The following is a 12,472-nucleotide window of genomic DNA, read 5'->3' as shown; positions in this document are numbered from 1 at the left end:
ATTTGATGCTAAAAATGCTCTTTAATTTCACATTTATGTAAGTTTGTTAGAGTTTATCAGTAGTTTATTGCAAGTTATAACTAGAATACTGGATTCCAGGTGTTTCTGGGAGGTTGGTATCAACACCTTAATGTGCATTCATGTCTTTAAAGAAAAAAAATTACAACAAAAATAACCCCAGAATGTTATCTTAGCTAGCTCTTTTCTTTATGAATCAGATGTTTACTCTTAGAAATACCACATGTTGGAAAGCTGTTTTATGTGACTGATGTTCTAATGACTGTTTGTTTTTTATGTCCTTCTGAAGATGTGGTTATAACCATTTTTCTCTTTAGTCTCCTTTTCCCTCCCCCTCTTTTCTTTCAGTTTTGCTTTTGTTGGTCATACTGCAAATTTGAACTGACAAGAAGACTGTAATATGACTCCAAAACATACCTTGAACACACATTGTTAAGCAAATTACAATTGCTGATGTCATTTACACGTGTTGCCTTTCAAAGGATGAATGTGTTCATTTAATTTGCTTTTTAAATATCCATATCAGTGTCCCCAAGCATTTTAATAAAACAGAAACAGTTAATTATTACCAAATAAAGGTACCCAAATACAGTGATCTGCAGCTTGCATTTAAATGTCTCTGACAGCACTTCTCCTTTGAAGAGAAAATTGTGTAAATTGCCAGTTATTATATTTTTTAATAAATAAGTCTTGACTCTGTTTCTCTTTTGTTCCCCACCCCTCTGCAATACTGTTCAACAACCATACTTTCAGTGGGACCATTTCTATTACAGAGTGATTGAGCTCTGATTTACACATCAATTACCCAACTTCATGGAGATTTTCATGCTCCCCTAGCTGACATCAATGAAGCATAACTGCGTAAGCGCTTTATTTCATCCCACTTTTTGATAACTCAGACTGATAACTAATCATATTGAAAGACAATATGCTATGATACAGGAAACAATAAATGCTCCCCTTTGAAACCTCATCTATTCTTTATATGCTTACTATGCAGCAGCTTATCTCTGCCATCCATTCCCCCAGAATCGTTCCTTCCAAATTCTTATTCAGGAAAGGTTTGGGGCTGTATAGTACTAAAAACAGGAGAAAACTGAGGTAAAAAGAACATTTTCTAGGTGCTTGGTACATGTGAGAATAACTAAAAAGAATGAGGAATATGACAAATACTAACCAAACCCATAGCTTACATTTCCATAATTCACCCTGGGGTCTCTTGGGCATTATTTTCTTTGGGGCCTTTAATCTTCTATATTCTCTATTAAATGTGCTACAGGAATGGCATTGTTTTTAATGCAAATTGTGAAGAGATTTAGCTCATGTGGATAGATAACCAGTGACCATCTCAAGTGTTTCTCTGCAGAACTGTTGAACATCAAAGACAGAATATTCTATATTTTAAAATAAATCATTTATCTTGAAGTGCAGTGATAGATATGTTCTGTGCTAGATACTCTCAGTAACTATTCATGCTATGAAAAGGAAGACACATTAAAGTAAACATTAAATATGAAAGATACTAAGAACTTGTAAAGCTATCTTTGGTATGTCTTGGTTTGTCTCTGTCAAGTAGGAAAATTACCAGGACAAAGATGTAAGCTCAGTGGTGATAAACAGAGGAAGAAGAATTTTGCTATTTTAAGTGTGGTGGTGCTTGTATTTATCATTAGTGAAGCAAAGACTTCAGATCAGCAGGGAAGATATGCTAAGTTGGCCATATTACTGCCTAAATATCAGATTTTGAAATTCCTCTCATTTACCTAATACATTTTATGACCTGCTATGAAATTTAAGACCTGAGGCTGCTTTTTCTTTTTTTCTTTTTTTCTTTCTTTTTTCATTTAGAATAAATGCATTAAAATACCACTGTTTATACTGGGAGAATCTGCATAGATGAAGGAAGAGAGTTGTTCTTCCTTTGTACAGAGCTGTGGTACTCTGCTTTTACATGAAATCAGTGGAGTTAGGGTGAGATAAAACTGGAGTAATGTAGAGGTGAATTCCAGTTGTAATGTATTTGTTAGAAGCAGTCTGTCACCTAGTTTGATTGCCAGGTGAAATGCTTTTTGCCTTATGCTTTTAAGTTGCATTGAAGAAGAATTGCTCAGGTGTGGAGAAGCAAGTGTGTATTTGAAGCATGGGGGCTATCCTCATTGAGCATATCCTCATTGACCTGAGTTGGATTTCTCCTGCAAGTTACATATACTCATGAGTGGGTTTTGCTTTGGCATGTTTAATACCCTGTATGAGTTAGTTTTTGAGGAAGCCCAGTTTCTGAGTTTACTTCTCCAACTTCTGAGTACTTGTGGGCAAAGTAAAAACTATGAAGCAACAACCTTGGGAAAGGACTTTCAGTTCTCAAATCCGTATAATTTTATATCCACTGTGTCTTAGTTTAGAAGCTTGTGTTTATATTTTGCTTCCACAAATTACAAACATTTCAGTTTGAGAACGTCTTTCATCATTTAGGCATATCTGATATTTTAAAGGGGGTGGAACTAGTACGGGGAAATATTTGATTTGATGTAGTGTGCATTTTTGTGAATTGAGACGTTACTGAGAACAGCAACTAATTCTTTCATAAATTGTGGATAAATGCTGGCTTTTTTGAATGTCATTAATTTATTCTCATGTATCTATTCTGTCACTGTTGTAAAGCCTCTCTGCTCCTGCTTTTTTATTGATTCTTTCCCCGTTGGGCTCTTGTTATTTTGACTGAATCAACCGAGCCCTGTTCTGTTCTCATTCGTGATTTGTCTGCAACATGAGATGTTTGATCATTTTTCTCTCCTACTTTTTCTTAATATCACAGAGACTACTCCTTCAAACTTGTCTGGTCTGACTTCTTTCTTCTGCTCCTTCTCCAGTCTTTCAGGCTCTTTGCTAGTCTTCCACACTTTGGGAGACTTCTGTGGCTTTAGTTAGCACAACTTTGAAAATAAACCCCAAACGCTAGGGCTCAGCCTTTAGCTGTTGGTCTCATTTCATCAGCTTTCTTTTAACTCTTCCCTATAACCTCTTACTTTGTTGCAGTCTGTCCTAAAAGGTTTTTTTTTTTTTCTTCCTCCAGATCTTTTGCACCACATCCTCTCACTTTCACCACAGATGACAGCACTGTACTTTCCAGTGCCCCAAATTTTATTCTCCTTCTGGTTCTCTTTTCGTAGCCAGCGCTCATCTGACTTTCATCTCTTATCGCCAGATCCACATTTTTAGCTTCTAGTCCAAAACCTATGTGTATGTCTGTTATCTTTTGCCTTGATATAACCTCCTTCTGCCTCAGCCACCTCCTCCTCCTCTCTGTTCTCCAGGGCTTGGGCTGGATTGTCCCTCCAGCCACCGTGAGCTGCAGTGGGGGTGAAGCTGCAGCTCTGCTGTCCTTGCTGACACTCTGCAGACTCACACAGGCTGAGCACCTGGCCTGTCACAGGGCAGCAGCTCACCACTGTCCCCACACTGTGCCTGTAGCTGAGAAGAATGGCAAATGGATGTGTGCTGCTCTGATTGCAAAGCTTTAAATATCCAATGCTGTTACTCAAAATGCATTTTGTCCCAATGTTAGCATACCAAAACAACATTACAGTTGTAGTTCCTATTCTTTCTGCCATATCCACCACACTGGTAATTTGTAGGTTGGTGGTCTCATGTGCTCTTGTACTATTGGTACTGCTCACCATTCCTGATCTTCTCAGATTTATATACAGGCTTCCCCATTCAAATTAAATTATTCACCTAATAAGTGGTAACCAAACAATAGAGCTAACATATTTAAACAGCATTGTCATGTAATAGTTGTGTCTAGGGAGCTGCCCTCTTGGATATAGTGAATATTGTGGCCTACAGCTGTTTTCTTCTGTATCTCTTTTTGTAAAATGTTTACGAAAGCCTGTATTGTCGTATCCTGCTCTCCTGGCTTTAGAGGAGTCATGAAGCATTTCTCATACAAGTGAGACAAACTGAACTCTGATGTTCCTCACAGTATCTGACTATAGTTTTCACTGACACCTTCACCACTAATCGCATATCTGTATTTCACAGAACATCAGTTAAGCTAAAAATTAAACATAAGTCCCAGAGATTGCATTGTGGCTGCATTAAGAATTTCTGGAGAGCATCCCATTAGGTTCTCAGTGCACTGCAGCCTTAAGATCTAATCAGCATTTCTCTTTGAATTACACAGAACCCAAATAAGTTGTTATCCTAATCTGTGTATGATCTTACAATATTTGACTTCCTGTAGCCACAACCAGCACCGTGTCAAGCACTGTCATAGCAAAAGTACATTTGCAGAGAAATAAACCAAGTAATGGACTTGACAGGATGAACAACCACTTCCTTTTGCATAGATACTTTGCACACTTAAGGTTGCCCTGTGACTCTGCCAGTAGGAAGTTCAAAATGCAGCTTTCATTTTATTCTTTTTTATTGTTATCACAAGAAACTATATGAGAGTGAGATTTGGATTGAAGTAGAGGTAACAATTTACTTAAGGTTTTGCTTGTGTTGTAACATGGACTCTCACAGTTTTGTAGTCTGGAAATGTTGTTGGGGTCTAGGGCTTGAGGTGTGCCTTTGTACTCACCTCTTGGGTGGCTGAAATATAAATCTTTCATAAACGCAATAAAAGATAAATACTTCACTGTGCTATGTTGGAAAATACTGTATTTTCAAACTTTTAATGTTAACATTCTAAACACTGTGTTAGCTTAAGTTAATGTCTTTTAAAGTGATTATGCCACTTTGAATTATGCCAGTGCTGTTTTCATAGTTTTTGAAGTTGTGGTTTTGTAATGTGTCATAAAGCATGTCTTAGTAGTCTTAGGGTCTTTTCTGCTTTTTCTCAGATAGGATATGGCATAATGCCTCACTTGGTTTCCTAAATACTTTGCATGCTTGTGACCTGAGCTGGCTTTTAGATAACAAAATGCTGTAACCTCTCGTGAGGGGTGAGATGTGTTGTGTGCTGTACTCTGTGATCTCTGTGTTCAGTGGCCAGATTGTTTGATTTGAATGTGCCTGGGATTTCACCCTGAAACCCCAGGCCGTGGAAGCCACTGGGAAGCTGTAAAATGCAGCTCTAACTTTCATGAATAATTCTTTCTGAAGTGAATGCTGACAGTCCTGGGATGGCAATGCTTCCCTAGCAAACATTGCATATGCAGGATATAAAATCTTGCTTAGACTAGATCTGTGAGACTGGGCTTATAACTTCACCATGACCTGATCTTGCTGAAGAGTCATGCAGTCTATGGGTCAAACTGCCAGAGAAATCTCTGGAAAGATCCCCCACGAGAGGGATAAATATAGTGTGTTCCTACTGCTCCTGGGCTGGATTATTTCTGGGCTAACCCCACCCCCTGCTCCAGCAAAGCTGTGGGGAGAGATGGAATCAGCCTGGGCCTCATCTTTGGGTACCAGTCTGGGAAACAGCTTGCATTCACTTACTCCTGTATTTGTGGATTATAGTCTTGATTTAGCATTTGAAAGGAATTCCCCCCTTCACCTTTTTGTGAACAGGTTGCTTGTGATTTACAGTGTTACATTAGCAATGTGGTCATGTGTAGAATAGAAAAGTGACTGTCCTTACAACAATTTCCCTTCTGTCTCCCTCAGGAGACCAGCAAACAGTACTCTACCTTCTGCAAAAAAACAGCATTGATTATAACAGTGTTCTGGAGCTTGCTCTTGGTGTTAGTGATGTTGGTACATCAGGAGGTGTTAAAAACAATTAAATTAAATAAAACAAAATATGGCATATTTTCAGCCTTCTAATTTGTAGACGGAAAATGTGGATGGCAATCATTCAGCTCAGCCTATGTAGGTGGCTTTGCATTCAGTTTACAAGCCATAATCAAGCCTTATTCAGTCCAAGTCTGAGTGGTCTTGAATTGCTTAAACCAATTATTAATTCATATTTTTTATTTAGAAATCTCATTGTGGCATGTCTTTCTTTTTTTCTTTCCTTGCCTGTATAAAAACAAGTGTATAAGTGTAAGGCTACATGGAGTCATCAGGCAATAGACATATGCTTTCCTGTGCTCTCCACAGGGCTTGCAGGTTCAAACACAACCTGCCTGAATCATAAGAACTTTAATTGAGTAGATAAAGAGGTCCTCATAATTATAAACTGCAGTAGGTATAACAAGAGGCTAAATACATAGCTGTGGTTTTAATTAGCTGGTGCTTCAAATTAGTAATTGTGGTTTCACTCAGAAATCAGTGACTTTATACACTGTTAAAGCCTCATCACTGTGCAGTTCATTCCTCATTATATCTCTCGGTGTGAAGCTTTCAATACAATATCATGCTGAGCTAAAAAGGCAAAAGTTGTAGATATTTGGTTATCTTCCAAGTGCAGTGGAGCTCTATGGAGTTTTAATTCATTCTTGCCAGAGATAGGAGAATTAACTGTTCTTTGTTACAGCTGGAATATGTGTGTTTGTATGTAAGCATCTGTACATACAGGCTGTGTGAGGATGTGTGCATGTACGGCCAGGATCTATCAGGGAGATTGTGCTCACTGCAGATAACATCAGGCCATGCACCGAATCTGCTATTCAAATTGTCATCTGGAATTCGGGAGCTAATTAACTGACACAAAGCAGAGCCAAAAGCCTCATAACAAATCACATGCGGGTTGAAAGCACAGAAGTGTCCCTTAATGCTTGTCACATGAGAGGTTGTCAGTGCAAGTTGAAGTATGCATCTTTTCCTTTCCTCTTTCCTTTGCTATTTTTCCCTCTCCTTCAGGGTTTTAATTATATCTCTTCCCTCAGAGGAGCAGGAGGTAGTTTGCAGAGCCAAGAGACCAAAGTACTTCAGTTTATTCAGGGGAGAAGTGAATGCGGTCTCTCAGCCTGTCATCTAGGTCTGGCAGGTGCACAAAGCTGACACACAGATAAGTGCCACTCACCATTGCTGCACCGAGGTGCTAGATCCTTTTCTGTGTTTGTGTGTAGAATTATCTGATACTGGAATCAACTATCCTAAAATCTTTTCTGGCAGCCTGCTTCTACAAAACACTTCTTAACCTCTCCTTGACATCTACAATGAAGCCATACATAAATTTTAACACAAAGTGGGACAGAATTAGGTGGTCTAAATCACACGAGGCTGAACTGGAGCCTTGGGATGGATGTTCAGTGTAATGGATTTGTAGATGTTGCTGTGCTTCCTAGCCTTCACGTTTGCTTTCCCTGCGCAGACCCATGCTTTTTGGGCACACGTGTGTGTGTTTGCATGCAGGTGCACATGTATTTACAGGCTGCTAGTACAAGGATGTCAAAATGTATCTTATTCTTTTGCATAATACTCTGTTAATTTGTAAACAGTATTTTCATTGTTTCATTGAAACACTTTCCATTTTAGAAGTGTACTGCCTGCCTACTGTCCAATTTTGCGTAGTTTTATGATTCCAGATTTAAATTTGGGAAAATTATTCAGTGGCCATTTCTTTCAGAGCTGTCCTCAGAAGTTGCATTTTTTCTGATGTTTTGTTGCTGTTACTGATAGTAATAAACATGTAACAAAATTATGGGGAAAATAATGTTTTGCCATTTTTGTCTTTCTCCAGTCACTATGAGCAAGACCGGAGTGCACTTAAGCGGAAGGAATGGGAGAGAAGAAACCAGGAAGTCCAGCAAGATGAAGATCTCTTTGCTTCAGGTTTTAACCTCTTCGGGGAACCCTACAAGGTAAATTACATGGTTACATTTTGCATTTTCACACTGTCTTACACAAGTACAATTAAAGCTTCTCATCACCTCTAAGAAATGGAAGTATTGCATCTGCCTTGGTACTTACACTCTTGAATACAGTGATTATCCAAATCAGCATATGGCAGCAGAGCAAACTGAATGTGCTGCCCAGGTTGCACTGGCAGAATCAGGAGTTTTGTTACAGTCCAGTTCAAGATTTCTTCCTCTTAACACACAGCAAAGTCCTGCAGTAGAAGTATGTGCAGCTGGTATTTCTACAAGTGGTTTGTACCTACAAAGCTTACAATAACTCTTTCTCTTTTAGGAAGAAAATATATCTGAGTTTTTAAAACTAATGTCCTCTCTATAAATAATGAGTCCATAATCTTTTTTGTGCAATCATAACCATCCAAAGAAGTCTTTTGGGAGACTGAATCTTTGGGGAGCATAACAAGGATATGAAAGGGACTTTTGTTACAAGTCTTATTCTCTCTAAGGAGCTTTGCTGCCTGAGATTTTCATCACCAAGGGATGTCCCCCTTTATGATTTCTGCTGCTTTGATTTTCAGTAAGACATTCCCTAAAGAATTCATCAGAATGTAAATTTCCATATCTCTTTCTCCTCCCAATCAGTGACATCCATTGAAAGGCCACCACTTCATCTTTCCATTTTACATTGTTAGCAGCTGTAAGGGAGGATGAGGGCTCTTTGAAAATCACCCAAAAAGGAGGAGAAAAGACTACCATTATTATCACATGGTGTCTAATAATTATAGTCCATGAAAGTGTGATGGATGCACTCGAGTCCTGGCTGTACTTTGGTTCAGGCAGGCTGGAGGAGCAACAGACCTTTCTTTCTTGGCATGAATTTGCCAGCTGGAAAGCCCCTGGCTCATGTTCAAGAGAGTGAAGATGTCTTGACAAATATTTCAAAAGGTGGTTTTGAAACCCTGAAGTGGAAGATAACCAAAGTACAGAGCAAGATATCAGAGCTAAAGTGAAGACATCTGTCTTGTCTATTGTATTGATTAGCAGCCAACTACTTTACCCTGTAAATACTGTTACCAGGATGAGCCCAATTTGATCTCTCACTGAAGTGCAGCTGCACTGCACCCCAGGTGACCCTCTGCTTGAGCAGGGATGCCTCTCAGGGGTAAAGATTCCTTCCTTACCCAAGGCTGAGATCCTTTACCTGTGACATACACTGGGTAAGTGGATGATACCATGCTGAATTAATCCTATGGAACATTACTAGTCCATATAGCTACTCAGTATCATTGTAAATATTGTATGGATAATTCCATTAGACTAATGCAAGTGGTTATTTGGATTTCAGGAGGTAGACCAGTATGCAAAAGACTGCAAAATTTTGTGGCAAAAACTAAAATCATATATCGCCAATATCTATAGTATAATAAGAATGACAATATCTGATTTTAGATCTGTTTAGTGTGTGTATTTGCAGCAAATGTACACAGAGCATGTGGTTTCTTATCAAAAACTGACTAAAAAGCCAAAAATTTTCCTGATGGTCTTTCTGGGCAAATTTTTATAAGTTGCTTTTCACCTACTTGGCAGAGAGTTTGTAAACTTTGTGTGATTAAGCAAAATATAATACAATACAGCCCTAAGAAAGCATTATAATTATAAATTGTGAAAGATAAAAATTGAGAGAAAATTGCATGCAAAAGTAGATAAATATTCAGTAGTTAAATCAATCTTAAATTTGAAAAAACAGGTAGAAGCAAAACAAAATAGGAAAGCTAGGTCTTGCCTTCACTTTACACTAGGAGAAAAAAAGGGATAAAGTGATAGACCACTGTTTCCTTTTTAAGTTCTGCATTGCTAAGACCCAGCCACAGTAGAGTTTCCTAGGCACTAATAAAAGCTGAATCTAACTCTTAGTGGATATGTAGTGATTTTTATTCTTAAGTAAGTGCAAAATTAAATTCAGGGGTTTGTTTGCATTTATTGTAAAATGAAATGAAGAGACCCTGACGTGAGAACAAATATCCTGCACGTGCAGTTTGAATTTCTTCTCTGTTTTGAGATGACCAGATGTTTCTGTGTTCGTGAGACTCAAGGCCTTGCACAAGAAGCTGCACTTGTCTCTTCTGGTCACGCTCAGTGGGAGCAGAGTGAGACAAAACAGTGCCCAGCAAAGTGCTGTGGCCTGTGATGGGCACAGTCCACATCCTCACTGGGCTGGCTCTGCTGCTGAGCATCAGCTCGTGGTACAGCTGGTACATTGCAGAAAGATCTGAGGGTGGGAGCTGACACGAAGACTACAGTGTCAAAGAGAAGGCTGGGAATAGCAGGTTTCAGGAAGTAGGAAACATCTCTTTTTCTTTCTTTTGTTCCCAGACCTAGTGTCCTTACTTGTTTATCATTCCTTCCTCATTTGCTTCAACAGTATCCAGAGGAGGGACTAGGTTGGGTCAGGGTAGGGCAAACCACCACTGCTGTTTCTGAAGTTTTAAAGACTGAACAACTGGAAGCTGTTTTAAGAAATTGATATTAAAAGTTGTATTAAAAGAGAAAGGAGCTCAAATTTTCTCCTGGAGCCTCCTGCCATTGTGTATCATGAGATGTGTGGAGTATCTGCCTTCATCTATCATCTCTCTGCTCTAGCTGTTACAGCCTCTTTCTTTCCCTCTGTCAAATAAAACGTGGGTGTTCATTATAGTTTTGGACAAACGCGTCTTTCTACATTGATTCTTTGTAGTTTGTGTATGTGTGCACTTACATGAAAAGAGATACTTATTTCTGTGGGTGTATAAAATACATTTTTCCATGCTTGTTAAAAGATAAATGTCTCCTTTTGAAGCTCCACTGTCTCATGTGGGAAAACAACACCTCTGACAATGTGATGACATCCAGCATTATTTTGGGAAGGTCAGGCAGTAAGGGTTGTGTTGCTCTTTAATGCAAGTGGGTTGCAGGTCCTGCCTTCGAACCCTGGTGCAACCTGCTCATGCTGGATTTTGCAGAAGGGATCAGAGAAGGGGCTGCAGTGTAACAGCAACAGACATTTGAAAAAGCACTGCTGGAGCTTTCCTGGGAGAAGCTGTAATTTTACTACAGAATTGTTGATACCTTTTAATGTTTTGAATTACTCACAGATGAGTATTTTAAAAGAAAACAGTAGGAGTATTTTTGTTACTTTTCAAAGGAATTGCCTCAGAAGAGTTCAACTTGAGAAAGAGAACCTAATGGGCAGCATTTCCATTGTGGAGCCTTTGGTGAATATTAAATCATTTATCTTTTTCAGGTAAAGCCCCTCCATGCTTTCCAGGCTTAGCATAAAAAAGATCTCAGCTTCTGATCCATGGAGGTTAGTTTAACTGTGAGGCATAAGGAAGTGAATGAATTATGAAACCTCAAGTTTCACACAAATTTTCAAAAAAACACTTGTAAATGGGGCCTATAAGTTTGAGTGCATTAGTTCTTTTCTTTGTAAAACTATAATGCAATAGCTAGCTAGCAAATTAGTCTTCCAGTAGGATTCTATTATAGATAGGTTTTGAAAGAAATAGAAGCAAATGCAGGAAGATGTGCATTTCCTAAATTAACAGAAGCCTAGAATGCGGGGGAATGCTACTAGCCATGAGTCATAAACCAGGCATATAATTTATGCCTTGGAATACTCAAAATGCTGCACTTTCTTGATAGCAACAAAATTGTGATTCAGCATGCTGTTCAAAAAATAAGACGTACAGAGGTTTTCTTTAGGAAATCAGCCAATTATCCAGCATATGAAGGTAGAAATTGTCCCCAGTCTGGAAGTAACAAAGAGCAAGCAGAAATTATGGCTGGATTTTGTGTTTCTCATGCTTGTATCTGGGCTTGTCAAGAATCCTGTGCTTCTTGTGAGAGCCCGGAATTTGTTGTGGAAATAAAGTAGAAACATTAATGTTACGCCTTATGTCTTAAATGGAGATGGAACAGTGCACTGCATTCCTGAGCTCATTCAGATTGTGATATGATGCCTAAGTCTGATTTTAGCATGTGTGCTCTAATTTCATTTAAATGTAAGCCAAATTACCATTAATAATGGGTTTTTTTTGCTTTGCAGTCTGGTCCATAGGCCACTGAAGAGAGTAATTATCCTTCCATTGACTTCAGTAACCATTGGATATGAGCTTTAGTGTACTTAAAATACACGAAGGATGTTTAAAAAAATTTCATCTCCATGGTTTTCAGTAAATATATTTTTATTAATGTTCCCTGTAAAACACTATGAATAATAATAATACCTAACATTTATACAATGTCTTCTATCTGCAGGATGTGAGCATTAGGCATAAAATAGAGTTAATATCAAACAAAGTTATATTTATCATCATGTGACATGTAAAAGAAAATACACTGAGAGAATTAAATACCTCCAACATAAAATTATAGAAAATATCTACTTTCAGGTTAAAACATTTTCTCTGTGAGGATCTAGACAAGAGCCATTTAGTATGCTGGGATGTTGAAGTGTTGCAGCAATGATATGTTGTCAGTACCTTTTTTTTAACTTTTACTTTGTGGAAAGTAAGCTAAATGCTCCCTGGAAGTGTAGCTGAACCACAGAGGTGAAGGTTGGTGGTAAGGTTTTTTTTTTTTTTTTTTTGGTACTGTTATTTCCCATGTTCTATCCCGTAAGGAGTTAAAGTGTTTGGGCAGGGAGGAAACAGAACAAGTATGTAAGTGTTTAGACTTCAAATCATAATTCCTGCTGGGCCCTTAAGCACAATGGAATCTCCTTG

The 12,472-nt window shown here is 38.4% G+C and overlaps 1 protein-coding gene across 6 annotated transcripts in view; it reads left to right on the top strand.

Moving 5' to 3' along the window:
* The window catches only part of AFF2 (ALF transcription elongation factor 2), a 350,681-nt gene that overhangs the window by 102,791 nt on the left and 235,418 nt on the right, over positions 1–12,472 (top strand). For all 6 annotated transcript variants that reach the window (XM_068204990.1, XM_068204985.1, XM_068204986.1 and 3 more), the window contains exon 2: positions 7,595–7,715. Coding sequence is in view for 5 of the 6 variants with exons in the window: in XM_068204985.1 (XP_068061086.1) it covers positions 7,595–7,715 (121 nt within the window). In the remaining variant the exon portion in view is untranslated. The remainder of the gene's footprint in view (positions 1–7,594; positions 7,716–12,472) is intronic.

This window comes from Anomalospiza imberbis, chromosome 14 (genome assembly GCF_031753505.1).
Source record: "Anomalospiza imberbis isolate Cuckoo-Finch-1a 21T00152 chromosome 14, ASM3175350v1, whole genome shotgun sequence".
NCBI classification, from domain to species: Eukaryota; Metazoa; Chordata; class Aves; order Passeriformes; family Viduidae; genus Anomalospiza; species Anomalospiza imberbis.
The sequence above is the reverse complement of the archived record's forward strand: the minus strand, read 5'-3'. Positions and strand labels throughout refer to the sequence as shown.